The following is a 24,731-nucleotide window of genomic DNA, read 5'->3' as shown; positions in this document are numbered from 1 at the left end:
GCTAAGTTATCATAATACATCAATTGAACTCATTTGGTTGAAGCTCTTTGTTTTTCTAATTCCTGTGCCTGGTTGTGTTTAAGTTAACCCCCTTAAGTTTAAGTTATTTCCCTTTTGTTGCAGTTAACTCCCTTTTGCCTGGTTTGGTTTATTAACTTTTATGTTGTTGTCTCCCTTGTTTCTTAGCGACCATGGAATCGAAGATAATGAGGAACTATACGATTCAGTTTACCAGGAGGGTGATGATGAAATATACGAGGATATCGTGTCTATGAAACGTAAACGTAGAACTACGCACCCCAGTGGAAGTTCATCTCGGTTAAGCGTCCCAGTATGTGTTCACATGTTATTTAACCAACAAACCCCCCATCCATAGGCTAATGTTTATTTCTTGTTTGCAAGTTTAAGAAATGCAATGTTTTTAAAAGAAGAAAAAACTCTTTAAACATCTTTTAAAAGAAGAAAAAACTGTTTAAACGTCTGGGAAAGAATTATTATTTTTTTTAGATATTATTTCTTTTTACTTTTTATAACCTTTTTCTTTCTTTTCCCTTATTTACTGGATTCTTGGCTATGCTTAAATTTCCAACTGATAGATTTTTTATGTACCTAATCTTTGAAAAAATAATTGAAAGTTCAAGTCCGTGCTAGTTAGCAATTTTATTATAAATTTGATTTAAGTCACTTATGTGATGTTTATTAAGTATAATAAAAAGTTTGTGAGATTTGAAAATATGTCAGTTGCAAGAGTGTCCTTTATCTAATACTTCTATAATAACTAAATATATCACGTTTTAGCACCATTAATCAAGGCTTTGGTGTTTATAATAATATAGTTGGTGTTGTATATTCAATGTAGTAGTGTTAACTTAGACTTTCATCTAGAGCATTTTGGACAGTTTCACAAAGAATTGAGCTTTTACAATCAATAGATATCAGACAGGCAGAAAGTTTGCATTTGTTTGAAAGAAATGCTATAAGCATTTATAAATCATGTTTATTATGTGATGTATGTTTTTACAAAAAAAGTCAGCTTTCGTTTCGTTTCATTTTATTGCTGTGTATATACAACAGAAGGCTGTTACATGTTGCTGTCACATCCTCAACATTCTGACATGGTTTATAATAAAGGAGACTTAATTATTTCGCCTGAAAAATAATGTTTTTCACAGTTTTAATGAAGAGCTCAAGATTTACATGCAATTGTTCAAAAATTCCAATATATTAAACAGGAATTTTTATTAAACATTTTGTTAAGTCATGTCAAGAAATTGTCTGATAATTATGTCATATTTAATACTTTTTTTTGAACAATGAAAAACAAAGAAAACTATTATGACGAAATGCTAATTTTGTATGTTTTGAGCAAAAAAATAACTGAAGTTTAATGTTCAGATAAACTACTTTATATCTCAATAATTTAGGAAGGCATCTCAAAAAATTATAACCAAAAAGTGCCCTTGTTACACAATAAATTAATCTGGGACAGTTAAATTTTGTCTAAAGCCGTTTTGTGATCCTGTCCAATTAAAACTTATGCATGTCTCCTAATATCAGTTGAAAACATTTTACAAATTAAACGCAGTGTAAGGTAAGTAAAACATGTATACAATAAGATGACTTCACTTCAAGACTTCTGCAGGGAATAAGGTAAGGACAGTTTTAAGGAGAAAAACCAACAAATTATTTATTTTAAAGCCCCACGTTTTGGAAAATAATAATTATTGGCAATATTTTAGCAATATAATTTCTTTATGACAGGAGATGACCTCAAGATCAGTTTTTATTTCAGTCGACAAGACACATAACATGCCAACATTATCTTTGTAGAGCTTTGAAGAGTTTCTTTTAACAATATATTAATCCTAAACACTAGTAAAAACTTCATAACATTTTTATTAACAACCATTTAAATAATAACACTAGCTGAGGCTATTTCAGTTCTGAGTATATTTTCCATTCCTACTGCTCCTGAACTTCTTTGTAATAATAAATACAACATGTATATCATTGAAAAATATAAGTTATTCATTGCATTTTATTCCTTATAAGCCTGACAAACTCAACAAAGTTGTTTTGTTATTACACATAATAGCTGTTTTTTCACATTGTTTTAATATACAGTAACTCTTAAGTAATTTGCTTTTCATCTGAAATAGTCATTATAGTTTAAGATTACCTAAATTGCAATATAATGGCAAGGCCCATTACTCTGGCTAAATTTATTAAATATGTTCGATCATGAAATATCATCTACTTATATAGAATGTGTAACGTTTGATCACAGGGCGAGGCTTCTATGACAAAGAGGGACTACTGTATCAAGGAGATGGTTGACACAGAGAGAAACTACGTAGACGCCCTTAAAATGATCGTAAACGTAAGCAACCCTTTGAAGAACTTGATAGTTCTACTTCAAAATATATAAGTATTTTGTTTGTTGAGACCGCTTTTAGTGACCTCCTCATTGTAGCCATAATGGCAGTATGTGTATGTGCATCAGTCTGGTTTTGGCTGGTCTGGGCTGTAGCTTAGCCATGCATTGGGGGGTTTAAAAATAAATTGGTATTTGTTCACCATGATTATTAAAGACAGGTGTTGTGTACAAGTCCCAAGTCTTTAGGTCCAAAGATCAAGGTCACACTTAAAGGTCATTTGTCAAAATCTCTCACATTTTGGCTTTCCTTGGTAGTTTCACCGGGATTTAAAAATAATTGGCACATATGCTTTCATGAGAAAGATTCAAGTGTCATGTGCAAGAATCAGTTCTGTAGGTCAAAGGTCAAGCTACAGGTCATACATAGGTCAAAATGTTTTGTATTCCGGCTTGTCTGGGCTGTAAAAACAGTTGAAGATATTGAAATGAAACTTGATACACCGTTGCCCGGGAGAATACACACATTTTAAGTTAGGCAGTTAACTCTGGATTTAATAATTGTTGGGTTTAGTCCAAATTTCAACTGAAAACAAGTGTTTGTGCCACGACACGCCTCATTGCCAATTCACAACTGTGAAACATTTAACCTAATTCAGTCTGGATGAAATGAGTTTGGAAACACAGGCTATGGTGGCCTATGACATTTTGAATTTAAAGGCCAAATTTGTATCGTTAAATGCCAATAAATGACGAGCCCTAGGGGGGGCACTGAATTTTGTATAGGCCCAGAAGAGATTTTACCATACTCAGGCCTGTCAGGCTTGTGCATTTTGTGCAGATTGACCTAGATCTAAAAGTTCACTGCCTGACATTTGTCTCTGTTTTTGTATTCCAGTACTTCATACAGCCGCTGATGGCCAGCTCTCTCCTCTCACAGACAGACAAGGACATCATATTCAGCTCTGTAGAGGTAATTATGATCCAATTAAAGAAAGAAGTAACATTCCATTGTTCAATGTAACTATGTCAATTTTTGCCATTTCTGTATGATATTTGAAGCACATTATTCACAGTAAATTTATTGATGACATTTCTGTCAACCAATCAGGCATCATTTTAACTTCTATTTTAACAACAACTGTTGTGAAGCAAAAAAAAAATCTGCTTGTTGACACAATGTTACCTGAGAAATAAGAATACGATCTGATGCTATTTGTAATCGAGAATGCCCTGAGGTAAGCAACTTGTCCGTCTTAGTCACTATAACAAGGACGTAGTGCATGAAAATCCTAACTCTTTTTTATATGGTGTTAAGATTGTCTTGCTCTGAGCTTTTATAACCAAACTCTTAAGCTCGTCCAACCAAACTCTCAGCTTTTCCAACCAAAATCTCAGCTCTTCCCCCAAACTTTCAGCTTGTCCAACCAAAATTTCATCATGTCTAACCAAACTTTCAAATTGTCCAACCAAACTTTCAGCTCGTCCAACCTTGCTCTCAGCTTGTCCAACCAAACTCACAGCTCTTCCAATCAAACTCTCAACGCGTCCAACCAAACTGAGCTCGTCCTACCAAACTCTCAGCTTGTCCTACTAAGCTCTCAGCACGTCCAACCAAACGTTCAGCACGTCCAACCAAACTTTCAGCTCTTCCAACCAAACTCTCAGCTCTTCCAACCAAACTCTGAGCTTGTCTTACCAAACTTTCAGCATGTCCTACCAAACTTTCAGCATGTCCAACCAAACTTTCACCTCGTCCTACCAAACTCTATGCTCTCCCAACCAAACTCTCAGCTCTCCCAACCAAACTCTCAGCTCGGCCTACCAAACTCTCAGCACGTCCAACCAAACTTTCAGCTTGTCCAACCAAACTTTCAGCTTGTCCAACCAAACTTTCAGCTTGTCCAACCAAACTCTCAGCTCTTCCAACCAAACTTTCAGCCTGTCCAACCAAACTCCCCGCTCATCCAACCAAACTCTCAGCTCTTCCAATCAAACTCCCAGCTCTTCCAATCAAACTCCCAGCTCGTCCAACCAAACTCTCATCTTGTCCAAACAAACTCCCAGCTCTTCCAACTAAACTCTCAGCTCTTCCAATCAAACTTTCAGCCTGTCCAACCAAACTCTCAGCTCGTCCAACCAAACTTTCAGCCCATCCAACCAAACTTGCAGCCTGTCCAACCAAACTCCCAGCTCGTCAAACCAAACTCTCAGCTCTTCCAACCAAACTTTCAGCTCTTCCAATCGAACTCTCAGCTCTTCCAACCAAACTCTCATCTTGTCCAACCAAACTCTCAGCTCTTCCAACCAAACTCAAACTCCCAGCTCGTCAAACCAAACTCTCAGCTCTTCCAACCAAACTTTCAGCTCTTCCAATCAAACTCTCAGCTCTTCCAACCAAACTCTCATTTTGTCCAACCAAACTCTCAGCTCTTCCAATCAAACTCACAGCTCTTCCAATCAAACTCTCAGCTCCTCCAACCAAACTCTCAGCACGTCCAACCAAACTTTCAGCTCTTCCAACCAAACTCTCAGCTCTTCCAACCAAACTCTCATCTTTTCCAACCAAACTCTCAGCTTTTCCAATCAAACTCTCAGCTCTTCCAACCAAACTCTCAGCTGGTCCAATCAAACTCTCAGCTCTTCCAATCAAACTCTCAGCTCTTCCAATCAAACTCTCAGATCGTCCAACCCAACTTTCCGCTCTTCCAACCAAACTTTCAGCCTGTCCAACCAAACTCCCAGCTCGTCCAACCAAACTCCCAGCTCGTCCAACCAAACTCTCATTAGTACTTAAATTATGATCCAGCGTATGGAGGAGGTCCACTCAGTCTTCTTCCATGAGCTGGAGAAGGCGTGTTACAGTCCGGGGAAAACCCGGCTACACGAAGTGTTCATCAAATACAAGAGCAAGTTCCTGCTGTACGGGGACTATTGCTCCAACCTTCCGCGCGCACAGGAGCACATCGAGGAATTGATCAAGAAGAATGAGCAAGTCAGGGATAAGATAGAGGTATGTATTGGGTGATGGAGTTTCACGATTGTCTGTATTGTTTGTCACCAAAAAGGCTTGCCTGGAATATTTCCGAAGCCTTTGTGTTTTTGCATGCTAGTTATGGCTCAGGAAGAACTTTAAAGTACATGTCAGACTTGCAAGACTCAAGAAAAACAGTAGTAAGTTAATGGCGCTTTCTGATGTTTGTTTGGTCAGATTATTTAGGAATGTGATTTATCTGTATATTTGGGGATTTCCGCAGATTCAATTAAAAAATCAAAAATAAATCAAAGGACATCTAAAAAGCAAGTTCTACTTCCTATTAGGGGTTTTCAGCTGTACCCATAACCCATCAAAATAGTTTCAGCCTTTCAACTGCAAGGTCCATCACATCCCTGTTGTTAATTTATTTTATACAAATTCTATATAAAATTTGGAGATGGTGATAGCATTGGCATCATACACTTTCAGAATGTCTACAACTTCATTATTATGATTCTTTGGTGTGAAAATTTCCTTCCAACATAAGCCATGCACATTTGTTACAGGAGTGTGAGAGGACTGCCAATGAGGGCCGGTTTCGATTGCGTGATCTGCTCCATGTGCCAATGCAGCGAGTGCTCAAATACCACCTGCTACTGAGGGTATGTTTTGCTAATATAGTCCATGTACAGATATAACATCGTCTACATAAGTATTAAGTTAGAACCTGAATTAGTCCACAGGACCCCTTCTGTTGATTGGACAATACCTTAGATATCATACTGACATACATACCATATATTTTTAATAAGTTTTTCACACAAGGTTTTCACATAGTGAAACCTGGTTATTAGAATGACGAACGTCGTTGTTCGGGCGTGCAGCCGGGCAGGCAGCATCAAACTCACCTATGAAACTGAATAATTTCAGTAAGGGTTGACATATCTTGACCAAACTTGGTCTATAGGAAGAGTTTATGGATACCTTTCATGGGATTAAGGTCTAGGTCACTGTTACTAAAAATAAAAAAAGTTTGAAACTGAATAACTTTAGTAAGGGTTGACATATCTTGACCAAACTTGGTCTATAGAAATAGTTTATGGATACCTTTCATGGGATTGTGTTTGGGGTCCCTAGGGTCAAGGTCATGGTGACTGTTACTAAAAATAGAAAAATAGTTGAAACAGAATAACTTGAGTCATGGTTCACATCTTGACCAAACTTTGTAAAAAGGAAGAATTTATGGATAGCTTTCATGTGATTGCGTAGTGGGTAGTAGGTCCTTATGGTCAAGGGTCACTGTTACTAAAAATAGAAAAACAGACACAGGCTGAAGTTCTGTCAATCATTAAAAACCTGGTTTCGTCGCATTGCGGCGTTTCTTGTTATCATTTAGTCCATTTAGCATTATAAGCTCATTTGTTTTTTTAGGAAAAAAATGCTAATTTATTGCCATAGCATTGATGACATTGGTGTTGTCATTGTTGGCCAATTCGTCATAATGCTAAAAACTTTTTCCTTGTCCGTTCTGACAAAACCAGTATAAAATTTGGTTCACATGTTGCCAGTGACAATACTCATGTATAGCATGGCCCATGACTCTGGCTTTAATAATAGTTAAGTTATGCCTCTGTTAATACATCAGACAAGCATTGGTGTTTGCTTTGCGGTGATCTTGTTTATATTATGCAATAGCATCACTTGGATTTTACCCTTAACCTTAGTAATTTAGTATGTTTTTTTAAGTACTACACTTAAATCACATGATGGTAGATGGTTGATCAGTATTAACATTTTGAAAAACATTGAAACTGTCCGCTTAAAGACTGATAAGAATTAAAAGCCTTTTTCCCCTGTTTCAGGAGCTGATAAAGAATACAGATCGTGACAGTGAGGATCAGTTCTACCTACAGCAAGCTCTGGAGTCCATGCAGGACCTCTCTCTGTATGTGAACGAGGTGAAACGAGACAATGAAGCCCTGGCGCTCATAGAGGAAATACAGCGCTCAATCGTCGACTTACAGATGGTAAGTAGGGGCATTGGTGTTTTGGGGAGTGGGGTGGAATGGATCTAAGTTACAGCACGCTCTGGAGTCATTGCAGGATCTCTCTCTGTATGTGAACAATGTGAAGAGACATTGAGGCCCTCAGTCTCATAGAGGAAATACAGCGCTGAATTGTCGACTTACAAATGATGAGTAGGGGAAGTGCTGTTGTGGGGAAGGTATTGGTAGGAAATAAATACAGCAAGCCCTGGAGGCCATACATGATCTCTCCCTATATGTGAACGAGGTGAAACGAGACAATAAGCCTCTCATTATGGAAACAGGGACCTCAATTGTCCACTTCCAGATGGTAAGTAGAGGAAGCGGTATTAGGGGGAGTGTATTGGATCTATGTAAAGCAAACACTGAGGCAACACATGGTCTCTCTCTGTATGCGAACAAGAAGAAAAGAGACCATGCTGCCCTCGCTCTCATGAAGAGAATACAGTGCTCCAATGTTTACTTACAGATGGTAAGTAGGGGAGGTGGTGTTAGGGGGAGTGGATTGGATCTATGTAGAACAAACACTCTCAGAAAGTGAACAAGGTGAAAAGAGACATTGAAGCCCTCGGTCTCATAGGGGCAATACAGCACTCTTTTGTCAGCTTAGAGATTGTACTCAGGGATTGGAAAGTGTTCAAGCCCTGGCAGTTGGGCATTTTAATCTTAGGCTTTTTGTTGTATGGAATATGTTATATGTTATGTTTGTTGTTATAGAAAGAAGATAAATAATATTTGAAATTTCAGTTATTTTTGAAAAAAAATGATTTCTTTAACACTGGATATTTTGTAAGTTGTACCTTAAAGCTACATTTTATGCTTTACATGTATATTGCATGCAATGTTTACACAAGTCGTATAGGAACTATGTATTTGACCTGGTTGTACAAGTTTAATGACTTTAAAATAATAAATATTTCTACTTTCCCCACCCACTTTCAGCCTGCAAACACGAGTCTGAGGGATTATGGGAAACTTCAAAAGGACGGTGAGCTGAAAGTCCGGAGTCACATTGACAATCGTGTTCGACAGAGATACATATTCCTCTTCGATAAAGTCATGCTGATGGCCAAAACCCGGGTAAGTGGTCACTGCGGAAGAGTTGATTGTCTGCCTTGTTATACATGTGAGATGTTGTGTTGCTAGGCATACAAGTAGAATGGAGTTTGAATTTAATTGTGACTGACTTTATTTTGAATCTTAAATTCTTGGAGTGGAAAAAATGTTAAAATTTTAATCAAGTCTCGAAATAATAACTTTAAGTAAAATTTAAGTTTAGTTAGTATAAGTAAAATGCATATAAGGTAAAATTGAATTCTTAAGAATTCATTAACTCTTTTCTCATGTTTAAAATTCATCTGTACTTGATATATGTAGATTTATTCAAATAGATTCTAATGAATTTTCAGTTAGTTCCGAGAATCCATTAATTTCTGTGTTTTTGCAATTTATATCGAGTCAAACTTGTGTATATTAGGTGCAGAAAAAGTTGTCGATATAACATTTCACATCTTAGATTGAATAGATAGCTCAATTAGATAATGGTTTAAATAGATAAAACACACATGTTGTATGATTGTTGAGCACTATGAAGCTAGATCAGTCAGTATATAGTCACTGTAATAGTTTGGTAATTTACCTTCACTCTAAAATATTAATTCTCAGTTCCAAGATTTCAAAAATGAGCTTGTGGTTTCCATACTACTTTTTGTTTTAAATACATGAAATAATTGATGTAAAGTTGTATTTAGATATTTCACAATGTCACCATTTTTTTGTTACTGTAGATATTCTATGGACAGTTTTACTATAATGGAATCATAGTATTACTTATAATATATGTAGTACTAGTATTATATTCATAGTCTGACAGTGAAAATGAATGTTTAAAACCCCTGAAAACAAAGTTTGAAGGGGGTATTATGGAGTCACCATATTGTCAGTTAGTCGGACTGTTGACAAAAGTTTGTTGAGCAAAATACTCCCACCGTAAAAGAGGTATTTTTTTGATACTTGAAACATTACTAACTTGATGTTTTATAGTTGTGTATGGCATAGTTTTCATGACTAATGGCCATTTTGTCTTAGACCTGTCATTGAAATTAGACTATTGGTTGGACAAGCCCGAATTCTATTACTATTGCTTGGCATCAATTTTTTTTAACAAGCCCTGCTATATAAAATTCAGAATTTTAGCAAGTCCAGAAGACATTTTACCAGTGCAGGTTGTGTGGGCTTGTGTTAATTTCGACCACTGTTAGACTCTTTAAGAGTTATGTGCCATGGAATATGTTTTTCACACCCTTTGCTATATAGGGGTTTGTACAGCGAATTTCTCAAACAGTTTATAAGAGCCGTCATTCTGATAAATGGTACACATTACCACTACGATGTGTATAAGGACAATTTTTGTGTCAGCCATTTGTGTGTTTGAATATAATTTTTACAATTTTGGCAATATATAGGAGTTTGTGCAGCAAACTTCTCCCACAGTTTAAAACTTATCATTCTGAGACTTGGTACACATGTGTACACCACAAGGAGTAGATGTGCATGGAATTTTTGTGTGTGACCTACAGCCATTTTGTCATAGAGTTGTTTGCCCTTGAGTACAATTTTTACAATTTGTGCTATATAGGTATATTGTTTGTACAGCTATTTTCTCCCACAGTTTAAAAGAGGCATCATTCTGATAGTTGGTGCACATTACAACAGTGATATGAAGTAGTGGCTGGACTTTTTATGACCTTCAGACCTTTCATCCAAGAGTTGTGTGCCTTTCAGTACAATTTCTACAATTTTGGCAATATTTTAGTTTACTGAGCTAACAACACCCACAGTTTAAGAAATGTCACTCTGATACTTATGTCAAGGTGGAGTGCAGGGGTATTAATCACTTCTGTGATAGCTGTAGCTTTTTATATGTTTTCATTTAATATTGTTTTTTAGAACCTTACCCCATTCAGTTCTTCTTTTGTTCATCAACAGAGAAATTTGTATTGTGCTTAAGTGTGTTTCACCATTTTCTCTATTGTTGTACATGCACAGATTGTGAATAAACTACTATGGGTAAGCTCACCCCTGATTGGTCGGTGTTGTAGACGTACCCTCAACTGCATCACTGTGAACCTACGCACTTAAAGGGGGATTGAACAGCTTTATAGCTTTAAAAATATCTTAATTCTCTTCTCCTCAACCCAGCGCATGCTAATTCTATGAAGAGTAATGAAGTTATTATATTTCCTTTAATTGAGATGATCCTTTTATTAACAAATTATGTGAAATTCCCCTTTCCAAAAGATGAAATCCCCCTTTCCAAATGATAAAATCCCCCCTTTCAAAGGATGAAATCCCCCCTTTTAAAGAAAATGACCCCCCCCCCCCCATTTTAACATATGAAACATGCCTATTCAAATGATGAAATTAACCATTTTTATAAGAAAGAAATCCTCTTTTCCAAGAGGAAATCTACCCCTTTTAAGAGATGAAATACCCCTTTAAGCAAGGTAAAGGTTCACACTTATGATACTTTATTTACCGTGAGATATCGTGGAATTCCGCTTAAAGGAATGTATCCCCGCTGGCAGTGTATCGGTGGCAGGGTGGTCCACACAGATTGGAATCCCGATTTTGAATGCAAAACTGTATTATTAGTTTATGTAGGTTAAGGTTATTAATCAATAATACATTTGACATTGAATTCTAGCCATTTTTCATAATTTCATAATAGTGCAATTAAAATATTGTAACTCAGATTAAGCGAAAATTGAATGGACAGGAACCTCATTATTCACAATACATTGGGCTGATTGTTCAGAATTTTGTTAAAGCTGCACTCTCACAGATATACCATTTTTACAACTTTTTTATTTTTTGTCTTGGAAAGAGCAAATTTTTGCGTAAATATCTGCAAACCAATGATATAAGATTGCTGACAAAAAATCAGATCGTAGAGTTTCATATTTCCATTCGAATATTAATGTTTATGGCTTAAACCGTTACTAACAGTTTAAGAAAAATGCATAAAACATCAATTTTTGAACTTGAATATAAAAATCTGCTTTTTTCTCAGCAGTCTTATATACCTGGTTTCCATGGATTTTCGCAAAAATTGGCTCATTCCAAGACAAAAAATAAAAAAGTTGTCAAAATGTGCAATCTGTGAGAGTGCAGCTTTAACAATGGGATTAACAAAATTGTTGTTAACATTAAAATGTTAAATATTCGATGATATGCTGATCAATATACAAGCACACCTTAACAGTTGTCTTAAATCTTGTTAGGAATACAGCAGATCACAAGACCAGTGTATCCATTAAACTTCGACATCAGTAATGTTTTGAAAAGTTAACAATGGTGATGTTAATAACGTTGTTAAATTTGACAAAGTTATGAACAATCAGCCCGATTTTTAATGTTTTAATATACACAATTGTGCATTACATTCTATGAACAATTAATCCGTTCCAATTACTAAAATTTGCTTGTTTGCATTGCATGAAAATAACGAAAAACCCAACAGCATATGACCACTTTGGTGTTATTGTACAAAAGCACGGTAGAATTAAAACTAAGTATTAAAATGATGAGTATTATGACTTAACCAAACCAAAATTTAGTACTAATGCCAGGAAAAGGTGTAAAGTGAATATGTTCGTACCAGCAGAACTTGTCAAAAATATGAATAAAAGATGCTAAAAAATAAATAAATAGCTCGGCAGTAAAGGTGTCCACCAATCACCCAAGAGGTTGTGGACTAGGGGAATTCTTTCATGGCCTCTCAAATCAGACATCAGCACTAGTGTCTACCCTGGAATCTGACTTGGAATGTGTAAACTACGTGATAAATTATGTCATAAATGCTACTTTGGAAGGCTACACTTTGCTTAAAATGAACACTTATGTTTTACTACCCCAATTTAAATGAAACAAGGGCAGTCTAAGCCGCTTATAAAGAGCCCCGCCTTAGTTTTATTACTGGAAAGGTGATTAGTTTCATCAAACACTTCGACAAACCTGATTCCAAAATAATGTTATGTCAGTGCACGGTCAGAAGGCGGTATTGTGAAAAGGTTTGTCGAAGTCTTCTAAGAAACTAAACTCTCAATCAAACTCTGGTGAAAGACTGAAGGCGGGGCTCTGTAAGCGGCGACTGCGCTTTGTTTAATGAAGAAATAGTGAAGTTATCTACTTCATTCAAAGCAAAAAGTTGCCTTACGATGTAGCATTGATCACGCAATTTATTATGTGGTAAACAAACACTATGACTCAAGCTATCTGCTTTCAACACAATGATTCTAGAGGTATTAAATACAGACTAATTTAAGACATAAATAAAGAATTAGACAATGCAATGGACTTTCGGAGGTCCGTGTTCCTTTTGTTTTTGGAATGCACTATGCCTCCGTATATCTCATGGAATTTGTTATGTATTTCTGTAAGTGAATTTAGATTTTATTTATCTTCTAACATCATTTGACAGTTATGTTATTAATAAAACAATAAATTAACACCGTTTATTTTATTTTTTTGTTAGAATTGTTTGTTATATTTTTCTTCTAGTTTTCCAATATCTTTTGACTTGTATTATTTGACTAGAATTACCGAATTTTTAACAAAATTAATCATGTTTTGACCCGCATGTTTTGAAAAGAACTTACGGTAGTACTTAAATAGAGTTGTAGCATGGATGTTTCTTATTAAATAGGATTTGCATGAACCAGTGTTTGATAATCAACATTAAATCTGCACTCTCACAGATTGATTGTTTTGACGACTTTTTTTATTTTTTGTCTTGGAATGAGCAAATTTTTTGCATATATGTCTGGAAACATTAAGTGATGTAAAACTGCTGACAAAAGAGCAGATTGCAGTTTTCATATTTACATTTGAATGCTGATGTTTTATGGCTAAAAGCGTTACTAACGCTTTACAAAAAATGAAATTTTCGGCAGTTGTTTTATTGTGTATTATCTTAATATATGACTGAATTTAAGGCACTGATGTCAAAATGAGCTGATTCTGAGACAAAAACAATAAAAAAAATCAAAACTGTCAATCTGTGAGAGTGCAGCTTTAATTCATTAGCATATTAAAAATCTTAAATTGTTCTTATTTATGTACATTCTTAATTAAATGAGGAAACATTAGAAACTTCTTATCATATTAAGATTTTAAGAAAGTTGCAAAAAAATATAACAACCAAAATGTCTGAAAATGACATATTATCGTTGCCATCAATGTGTTTAAATTTTATGCTGCACTTCGCAGAAAGTGTTAAACTGTGCATGTTGCTGCATCCATTTTAACACAGTTAAACATTCTGATAATAATGGCAGCTAATATAACAGCACTAAGGCCACAGTAAATATTTTGTTTGGCCTTCACTGACCTGATGCTGCAAAAATAACGGCGACACAAAAGTTTAGGACATATTTTTACGACAAAAATTTAGCAACCTACCCAATCCCACCAAAAAATGTGGGTAGGGAGAGCCAAACAAACTAGAAATTAACTGTGGCCTTCATCTTCACTTTTTATTGGCTCAGCACCACGCTAACACTGAGCAACAAGGATGTTATAAAATGCTATGAAATGTTCACAGATTTATGGTTGTTTGCTAGTCAACTACCTATAAGTCCATAGATCTATAAGTGATGCCCATGTCAGTAGATGAGCACAAATATGGAAGATTTGCCTTTGACAGTCACTGGCAAGTCCAACCCATTTATAAAATAAGAACGTGGGTTGTATTATATAAGGGTTCAGGCCTGCCAATTTTATTCGTACTTCTACAATCTATACGGCTTGCTACTATTCCATTTCACTAGTATTTTAAGGCTTTGCCTCATGCCATACAACAGGGTTTTTGTTAATAGTTTGGCTACTGCGCTTGGCCCTGTAATTTCCATTGTAATATTAATTATATTCCCAGAAACAGAGATGTATTTGACTGTTTGCCATTAATCCCCAATGTTTTTAGAAGTTTAAATTGTTAATGTACATGTCTTTCAGGGAGACACATACAGCTTCAAGGAGGCGATTGTCCTGTCCGAGTACAAGGTGGACACCTCATCCGCCATCAGGGACGGCCAGAGAAGACCAGAAAAGGTACACAATGTTTTGTTCTCTATGGTAACTTAAACCCACAACTTGACTAAGCCACTCGATAGCACTGGGGCAGATTTTCATGGTATTTTTAACATGGTTCACATCTAAGAGCCCTTTTTTCAAATAGTGAAATAACCAAGAAGTATTTTGCCTAAAAATTTTAATACAGCTTCTTTGCAACATTTCAAATGGCATGGCAGAACTTTCAGGGAAAAAAAGCACTTTAATGTACTTTGTGAGAAAAATATCTGATAACTGTCAATGATTTGAAAATCCTGGGGAGGAGTTTATGGGGTCATGAACTGCAGATTGTAAACAAATACATGTGGCACTTTTCTGTACCAGAGCAGGAACTTTTGCAGCTTTAGTGTAGGTAGTGTAGGCCACTGATTGCACATGATTATTTCAAACAAAATGTTTTAAAAGGACAAGATGATTTTAGAAACCTCTAAGGGAGACAATCAGAGGTTATGAACTCCAATTTCTTAAAATATCTTAAGTCCCTTAGAAAGGATCAATAAAGCTAACTAGTTTTGTTTTTGTATAATTGGAGTTATTTTGATACTTTTAAAAAAGATACTTTTAAATGAAACCATTTTTATGTAAGAAATCGTAAGTTTAATTTGGTTGATAAAGTTAGGGTTTAGCAAGTTTTTTGGTCATAAAGGTACTACGATATTAAGCCTGTTATGCTAAAAGCTAGCACACATTTACCATTTTGACAACTCTTTAATTTTTTGTCTGGGAATGGACCAATTTTTGCGTAAATATCTGCAAACCAGTGATATAAGACTGCTGACAGAAAACATCAATTTTTTAACTTAAATAAGAAAATCTGCGATCTAATTTTTTGTCAGCAGTCTTATATCACTGATTTCCATGCATTTTTTGCATAAATTGGCTCATTCCAAGATAAAGAAATAAAAAAAGTTGTCAAAACGTTCAATCTGTGAGAGTGCAGCTTTAAGATGGGACTGTGACAGCTAATTTACTGCATACCAAAATTTAAGGTTAGGGTAAGAGGGATAATCCAAAATTGGACTCCACAAAACCTGCATTGGGTATACTTCCATACAGTTATATTATATGATTGTAAATTGGAATTATGTTTATTATTTACATTGTTATGGGTTTGAGGATAAATTGTCTTATGTTAAAATTGTCTTATGTTCATGGATCATACTCTGTGGAATATGTCCACAATATAATACCCTTATGCCTATACATTTTTCCAGTGGAACTGCACCTTTCAAATGGTAAAGCAGGACAACTCCATGACGTACACGTTACTCTCCAAGACCGAGGAGATCAAACAAAAGTGGATAGAGGCCATCCACCTTGCCCTGTATGTGTTACCATAGAAACCATTTTCACATATCGTTTTTTTAAATTTATTAAATCTGGGGTAGTATTAAATAAATGCCTTAGATTAAACTTAAATTTAAGATTGTAGTGTAAAAATAAATTGCCAATAGCTATTAATATAGATAAGAATTATATTCAATATGGCCAGAGGGGCATATTTGATACAATACTAAGCCTTATCCTTAGATGATACTCACTGATACCATTCAGTGTATTAAACAAATGGTTCATTAGTCTAATGAGAACACTAAGATTAAGATCAGTATAACATGGGTTTTTTAAAATGCATGCCTTGCTTGTTTGATATTTAGTTGAAGGGGGGGAAGTAATGCTTTTATCGATTCTATTAGCTATAACTTTGCCATCTTCCCATTGTAGTCCCAGTTGAGGCTCGTTTAAGATCTGAGATTCAATCATTTGCAAAATCACCAGATTAAAATTATATGCAGCTCTGTTAAATGGTTAAAATTCTTATTAGTCAATGTCAGAAAGACATTTTTCTTGTATTTCATGTAGAGTATGACTGTTTTCTTACAGAGACAATACTCAGCCTACAGCGGGGCGGGACCACATTATGACAACGTTTAATGAACCGAAAGTCTGTGATATATGTGGAAAACTACTTAGAGGAGTGTTCTTTCAAGGATATAAAAATCCCAGTGAGTTTACTTTAAAATTGCATCAAGATCTAAACTTTCAGACTTCTCGATAATCAGTATATTTAGGCTAGAAACATTCCAATATAAAGGCCAGATGTTTTGTCATAAAAACTGTGTTTAGGTTTCTTTAACAAATTCTGTGCTATTTTAAATATCTGATCTTCATGAAACTAGGTCAGAATAGTTGGCAGCATGATATTTAAGACCAGTGTGAATATAGGTCATATCTTGTCAAAATCTAGGTCACTAGGTCAAATATTAAGACTTAAGTTTATGTTCCTACTTGCAGAGAATGGTCAGTGTGTACATAAGGAATGTATTGGGAAAACCAAACAGGAGGCCCCCCCGAAACCACCCAAACCTGAAGGTAAGAACTGGAGATGTCGGGACAATTGGAGACAGTCTGGACAACAGGAGACAGTCAGCGAAATGTTTAATTAAGTTAATTCGTTGAAAGAATATGTTTTCAAATTGTTAGATTTTTAGCTCAACTCAAATAAAAATCTTCAAAACGTGGTGTGTTTTTTTATTAATGGGGATACTTTTTTTAATTATGTGAATTTTGAACATAATATGGAATGTTATTATCAAAAAAGAGAGAGGGATAGAAACATTAAATGGGTAATGTTTTGGGTCCATAGTTTAGGGTTTTTTTTGTTGTTTTTTTGTAACATGTTCAGCTCTGATTCTATTTTTATTTCACAGATAAGCACAAGAGCACAGTTCGCTACAGTGGTGCAGCAGCAGGCCAGCCATTGCCAGGCGGTGGCCGACGACCCCTGTATTTCCGTGAGGGGGAGATAATCACTGTGGTGAAAAAGGACGGCGACTGGTGGGAGGGCAGGAAGGGAGGTGACTTGGGCTGGTTCCCCTTCCAGTATGTGGAGGCACTTAAGGTGAGTACACGCAGCTGGGTACCAGAATAACAAACAACAAGGGTTAATTGCTAAGAGACTATAATTTTTTAAATAAAATGTTATTTTTGCTAATAAAAGTGTTGTAACCATGATCATAGTCTTTGTTCATCACTCTACCCTCAAATTAATCATTAATTATGCAATATAAAAAAATGTACCTGATACTAGTAGCTAGAAACAAGCCATTTTAAGACCCCATCGTTATAACACATTTTATTAGCAATAATGTTTCATTTTAAATATTTGAGTCATTGTTTGACTGTACTTTCTTACATTTTTCAGATATTGAATTTTGAATTTTGTGTGTATTTTGACAAAATACTTATAAGCATGGAAAGTTGTTATCAAGATTTTTAACAAAATTTGCAAATGTAATTATTATAGACTCAAATTTACACGTTCACACATAAAAAAACTTTTTATATGCATATCTTTCTTTTACTGGTTGTTTTTCAGTGACATAATTAATCAAGTGAGGAATTTTTGTTAAGAGCTTGTAACTCATTTATAGTTACTTTAACTTCTAAAGGTTCAAATCACCAGCCCATTACAAACTGGAACTAAAGTGGTAAAATATTTTGATAATGCGGGAAATCCAAGATCAAGCATAATAATATTGAATTTACAGGTACAGTTACACCATTTGTCAAACAAAATATTACTCTGTGAATGGTAAAGTAGGCCAAATGAATATAGTGATGTGGTTATCGTTACCTGGCCAACCTTGCCATATTTAAATGTGTTTGTTAGTTTTTAAAGCGTCACTCTCACAACTTGATAATTTCTTTTATATTTTTTGGGGGAATGAAACAATTTTTCTGTAAATGTCTGGAAACCAGTGATATAATAATGCTGACTAAAGATTATATCTCAGTTTTTATCTCAGTTTTTTTTATAAAATCATTGTCAAATGTCTAACAAATATTTGTAAGCATTTGCTTGGTGAAACAGCCTTCGATAGGCAATAAATTTTCTCCAATTGCTGAATATTATTCATCATTCTTTAATACTTGTGTTGATGAATAGCTAACAATTGAGCTAGGATATCAAATTGCAAATGAATTTTAGTGTAAAACAATTTTACAGCTTTACAATTATTTGAAATGTATGGATTTCTTTCAGCTTATATGTCTTTGCTTAGTCTAAATGATGCAGTAATTGTTTAGGCATTTTTCATATAGCCAGGCTCATATTCAATGTACAACTGAAAAATCAACAACACTGAGTAGAGATGGAGAATCCAGTCAAAGTTTGTAACACAGTCATGCCATGAAATGAACAGAAACAGAGGTGATATTTTAGTTATATATTGAATATGGGAGTAACTATTACCCAATCTGTAGGGGGCACATCGTCCGAGACCTCCGTATGAGGAAGCCAAGATCCAGCCATCAGGGCGCGTGACGATTCCCGGGGCACCGGGGCAAGGCGAGAGCCCAGCACACGTACATGTTGATTTGAATAAATACCCGTGGTAGGTCACAGGACAGAAATCAGAATTCTACCTGTGTTAATGCTTCTGTGGTCATGGTGTAGGAAATGAAAGTGTGTGCAGGCATTGTGCTTTGTCCCAGACGTTGTGTTTATGTTTTTGATTTCATGTCATTTGCATCATGGTATGATTTCTTTCAGTTGTTTGATACCAATTTGACGTCATTTGCATCTTGGTATGATTTCTTTCAGTTCACTGATACCATTTTATTCATATCTTTTAGATTTCATAATTTTGCATCTATATTGATTTTGATCATTTTTTGGCATCAGACCAACAGAGTTGTTTTCTTGCAAACACGTTTACCTTCTCCAAAACAAAAAAGCTTTCATGAAATTCAAATAAAACTTGGTACACATAATGCCCAAAAGATAGGCACATGAATATTGAAAATGAACACAACAGCTATGCTATTCATTCCCTTGTGCTTTTTTTTCTTCCAGAAACTGTTTTGCTTAAATACATTTAAGGCTAAAGATCATTGCCTCAAAGGCCCATTAGTTAATTCAGACATAGTCTCTGAAAGTCATCTTTCTCCTGATGTCTCATTTTGTAGATACCTAAAGTGACTCTCCACCTATCTTCAAATTATGTAGTAAAGTTTACAGGCAACTGAGGCTTGATACATGAGATAAATCTTGTCATATATTGTGTGAAGTACTTGTAGCTTTCAGGGCCATCTTATCAAAGATTGTACTGTGCGATTGAACTTTTGAACCAATCATTATTAGTTGTAACAAGATATATTTTGAGACAGAAAGGTTGGCTGAAAATAATTCTTCTTTTATACAGTTGAAAATTGTGGTTTTATGACATTTTGTTGTATGCTCTTTGATAAGATGGTTCTAGAGTCTGTTGTTGTTATTATATTAACCATTTATATATTCCAGAGGCTAGGCTAGGCTAGACTAGGCTGAACACTGAGGCTAGGCCATAATTAATATATAGTTTGTTGGAAAAACACCAATCAAACAGTTTATTAATTTGGCCCTTCAGAAAACTTATGTTTAGATTCTCATCTGTATTAAAGGTGGTGGTTGGGTGGTCATTTCTGCTCACAAATACTATGTTAATTTTAAGCGAGGGCGATTTATTTTATTTTATTGGATTTTTGACCTCTTTTCCCCAATGCTTTTTTTTATTAAAAATAGTTCGGAGGAGAGTTTTGGAGATGAGAATTGAAAACATAATTTCTCTGGCTTACCGTTGGCAGCATATCCAGAAAAGCATTGAGGTCATCCAATGTCCTTACATGGGTCACCCAATGTCCTAACATTGGTCACCCAATGTCCTAACATGGGTTGCCCAATGTCCTAACATGGGCCACCCAATGTCCTAACATGGGCCACCCAATGTCCTAACATGGGTTGCCCAATGTCCTAACATGGGTCACCCAATGTCCTAACATGGGTTGCCCAATGTCCTAACATGGGCCACCCAATGTCCTAACATGGGCCACCCAATGTCCTAACATGGGTTGCCCAATGTCTAACATGGGCCACCCAATGTCCTAACATGGGTTGCCCAATGTCCTAACATGGGTCACCCTATGTCCTAACATGGGTCCTACATCTGCATGGCAATCAACCCTCGCATGGCTTTATGGTCTGGTGTTTGTTTTGTTTTAGAACACGCCAAAGCGGCAGGGCTCATATTTGGACTGGAAGATCAAGAGCCGACGCTCACCAGCTCCCTCACCCCCTCTGTGCAAGCTTCAGGGCTATGTTAACGTCCCAAGTAGTGACATGGCTCATTTCGACTGGTACGTCATGCGGCAAAACGTGTTTAAACAAATCACAACCGGTCAAACTTTGTTGTCTGTTTAGATTTGCTTTCATGTTAAAAGGCCTTCATGAATAATGTGGAACTTCTACTAAATCAATGTTACTGTTTATGTCTTACCACGCTCCCAAAAATTTACGTAACGTCTGTCTCTAGTGATAAACAATGTACACTATTATTATCCCCCGCCAAATGAAAAGTTTCAGGGAGATATTGTTTTGGCCTTGTCTGTCCTTCTGTCAGACATCTTTCTGTGCGTTCATCTATCACATTTTTTCTGTCTGGAATCACATCGTTTTTTTACGGATTGGGCAGATTAATTCAAACACTTGCATCTCATATCCAATGTTCATAAGAGTCCATCACTCTGCAGCCGTATTGATTTGATTGGAATATTTCACCATCACATGATTTTAATTGCCATCAACTTTGCCTATCTGGTGGGGGATATCAATTCAAGGAATTTGCTTGTTATTATTCTTTCAACAACAAAAACGTAGTCAAAATTTTACAATTCTCTCATATTTTAAATAAGAATCACTTAATAAATTTATGACTTTCAAAAAAGTAAAAGTATTCCTTTAAATGTTTTCCTGACATTTTAATAGTCACTTGTTTCTGAAGACTACTTTTAGCACATTGTAGTTTTGTTGTAAGATGTTTAACAATAACACATTTGCTAAGCCGCTTATTGCAAAGATACCTTTTTCACCCCCTGATTTCTGTATGAAGAAAGTGCTAGTTCAGAATAAGAAACTGTTAAACTTTAATGTTTGTCTTGCTTACAGTGTTGGTTTTTTTTCTGACTAATTTGCAGGTTAAAAATTAGGCCACTTTCCCCAATGCTAAAACATACCTTTTTCTCAAAAAGGAAAAATAAACTTCTACAATTATGTTTTATGAAAGTTATATACAAAAGAATGGATCACTATATTTTGATAGAAGAGTTGGGTTATCCTTAAAGATAAGAATTTTATTCTATTCATTTAACATTCCTGTCTATTTTCTAAAGCGTTCTTGTTCATTTCAAGGTAAAATTTGAAATACCAATGTTAGTCAATGCCTTTTCACTGTCAGAAAAAAACCCGGCCCCAATTTATGCCCAAAAGAGACACGGAAACACTGGCTTAAGCTTGAAGTTTGATGTGTATAATAAGTTGGTTTGGTTTTGCACTAAATTAATATGATTTCTTACACATTTTTTCAATTTTTTGTTTTGTTTGCATGTATGTCAATTTTGTTAAATAGTAACCATTTTGTGGCATTGCAAAATTCGATGTTGTAAATCATTAAAAAAACTAAATTGCGATATTTTTATTCAAAAAGATAAAGATAAATTATGAAAAATGATTATTAATTGTATCTTAAATAACTTGACACTTTTTTGACACATTTTCAATTCATTGATAGTTTTCATAACATTGTTGAAAAGGCTAGAATAAATCTTAAAAACAGTTTAAACATCATTATCATTTCAAATGGAAGCTTTTTGTCCAAAATGGTACTACTCAATGTGATATTTTCTCTAAATTTCTACATTTATGAAGGTAGTTATGGCTTATTTTTTAGCTGGATTATTCGAAGAATATGGAGAGCTATACTACTCTCCCAAGCGTCGGCATCGGCGTTGGCGTCACACCTTGGTTTAGGTTTTGCATGCAAGCGCACATAGATTAAAATCTCAGCAACTACTTGAGGTATTGCATTGAGACTTTATGCAATGGTACTCAACCATCCAACCTACTAAATTAACCAAGTTAGAAAACTCTAGTTTGCATTTATTGCAAATAATAGGCCTTAATTATTTGACTTAAAAATTTTGGTTAATGTTTTGCGTGTAAGCACACATAGATTAAAATCTCAGCAACTACTTGAGGTATTGCATTGAGACTTGATACAATGGTACTCAACCATCCAACCTACTCAATTAACCAAGTTAGATAACTCTAGTTTGCATTTAATGCAGATAATAGGCCTTTATTATGAGACTTAGAAATTCTGGTTAAGGTTTTGCGTGCAATCACACATAGGTTAATATCTCAGCAACTACTTTAGGTATTGCATTGAGACTTGATACAATGGTACTCAACCATCCAACCTACTTAATTAACCAAGTTGGATAACTCTATCTTTCATATTATATAATGTTGGCCCCTTTATTATGAGACTTAAAAATTCTGGTTAAGGTCTTGCATGTTAGCACACATAGGATAATATCTCAGCAACTACTTGATGTATTGTGTTGAGACTTTATACAATGGTACTCAACCACCCAACACAATTGAATAACCAAGTTAGATAACTGTATTTTGCAAATAATGGCCTTTTATTATTAGACTTAAAAATTCTGCTTAAAATTTTCCATGTAACCACATTTATGTTAATATCTCAGCACATCATGTATTGCATTGAAATCTAATCTAACAGTGATCCATGCATGTTTCGCCAAAACATTTCTATCCTTACACTGAAAAGCGGCGGAATAGTTGAGCGCGCAGTCTCTGTGACAGCACTTGTTTTAACTCTTAATTATTAGGTTATCTATAAGCTGACCTGTTTTTCAAAGAACTGAAATTGAGGTATTGTTCTAGCTTTGGTGTCACCGACATTGACTGGTTTGACCTGAGCTGTTACTCAAATATGTGTGAAAATATTCACCACAGGCTCCTTGCACATGCGGACATTGACAATACAAATGTGAAATAAAGGCCCATAACTCTCTCTGGCTTTCTTATTTGTCAAGTTTAACCTCTTCATTCTCCTATGCAATTACCTCCCTTGACGAGAAGATCTCTCTAACCACGTACGATAAATGGGTGGATTTCAGATCAATACTTTTTACATTATTTTGTACACACATTAATGAAATGTTTCTTTAAAGTAAGATTTCATTTAAATACTTTTTAAATGATTTTGTACACATTAATGAGATATTTTCTAAATATTTCATTTATTTTGTTGTTTTTAAAGTTAAAAATCAAAATTAATTTTTAAGAAAACAAATTTTAATTTTAGGCATAGTGTTACATGATTTTGATCATCATCGCAATGATTATTGTTCTGAAAAGGGAAATAACTGCTTTGTGTTTTATTTTTATACATATTAACTCTATGAGAAAAAAGATGAGCAATAGTGTCGGCTGTAAGTGCTCCAGTTGCATTAGTATGGAGTGATCTGTAAAGCTAGAAATTAGCCATGGTTGCCTGTGTTCTGCCAGGTTTGCTGGACGACTGGACCGGTCCAAGGCTGGACAGATGCTGGAGCATCTCCCTAACAGCTCCTTTCTGGTCAGGGAGAGTGCCACAGGGCCACGTGCAGGAGACCCTGCCCTTAGTATCAAGTAAGTCACAACCTTGCTTTAAGGTAAAAATATCTAAAAGTTACCAAATTTTATGATAAATGTTTACATGGATACCTGCTGGTATGAATGAACACCATTGACGAACAGTACTGAACTGATATGCCTATTGCTCTCAGATGGATAATACCTAAATATGATTCATTTTCAATATCTCTCTGAAATTAACCTGAAATGGACATTGAAAAATATGTCAAACCTTAATAAGATCTATATTCGGCAGACAGTTTTAATCATATTCTGTAGACTGAGAGTAATTATAGTGTACTAAGTATAATAATTGGGTTTTTTAACTTTTTTATTTTATATCTTGGAATGAGCCAATTTTTTGTGTGAATGTCTTGAACATTGATTTAAGACTGGTGACAAAATATCAGATAGCAGTAGTCATATTTTCATTTGCAAGTTAATGTTTTATGGCTAAGGCGTTACTAACGCTTTAAGGAAAATGAGCTTTTTGGCATAAAAAAATCAATTTTAAAACGTAAATATGAAAAACTGCAATCTGATCATTTGTCACCAGTCTTAAATCTCTGATTTCCAGACATTTAAGCAAATATTTACTGATTCTAAGACAAAAAAATATAAAGGTTTTCAAAACGATCAATCTGTGAGAGTGCACTTTAGAGCAACTTAATGACAATGCTGTCA

General features: G+C 35.1%; 1 protein-coding gene across 7 annotated transcripts in view; it reads left to right on the top strand.

The window, feature by feature from the left end:
* LOC128222975 (proto-oncogene vav-like) overlaps window positions 1–24,731 on the top strand; it is a 55,062-nt gene that overhangs the window by 17,380 nt on the left and 12,951 nt on the right. For 3 of the 7 annotated variants that reach the window (XR_008259260.1, XM_052932185.1, XM_052932180.1), the window contains exons 5-19: window positions 187–331; window positions 2,288–2,380; window positions 3,273–3,347; window positions 5,184–5,387; window positions 5,918–6,013; window positions 7,214–7,378; window positions 8,339–8,476; window positions 10,445–10,465; window positions 14,411–14,506; window positions 15,742–15,851; window positions 16,409–16,530; window positions 16,820–16,897; window positions 17,236–17,426; window positions 20,568–20,701; window positions 23,940–24,062. Coding sequence is in view for 6 of the 7 variants with exons in the window: in XM_052932185.1 (XP_052788145.1) it covers window positions 187–331; window positions 2,288–2,380; window positions 3,273–3,347; window positions 5,184–5,387; window positions 5,918–6,013; window positions 7,214–7,378; window positions 8,339–8,476; window positions 10,445–10,465; window positions 14,411–14,506; window positions 15,742–15,851; window positions 16,409–16,530; window positions 16,820–16,897; window positions 17,236–17,426; window positions 20,568–20,701; window positions 23,940–24,062 (1,791 nt within the window). In the remaining variant the exon portion in view is untranslated. Of the gene's footprint in view, window positions 1–186; window positions 332–2,287; window positions 2,381–3,272; window positions 3,348–5,183; window positions 5,388–5,917; window positions 6,014–7,213; window positions 7,379–8,338; window positions 8,477–10,444; window positions 10,466–14,410; window positions 14,507–15,741; window positions 15,852–16,408; window positions 16,531–16,819; window positions 16,898–17,235; window positions 17,427–18,790; window positions 18,922–20,567; window positions 20,702–23,939; window positions 24,063–24,731 lie in introns of all 7 variants that reach the window. The other 4 variants (XM_052932184.1, XM_052932183.1, XM_052932181.1 and 1 more) reach the window with 3 other exon arrangements.

The sequence above is a fragment of the Mya arenaria genome, chromosome 17, assembly GCF_026914265.1.
Source record: "Mya arenaria isolate MELC-2E11 chromosome 17, ASM2691426v1".
Lineage (NCBI taxonomy): Eukaryota > Metazoa > Mollusca > Bivalvia > Myida > Myidae > Mya > Mya arenaria.
The sequence above is the reverse complement of the archived record's forward strand: the minus strand, read 5'-3'. Positions and strand labels throughout refer to the sequence as shown.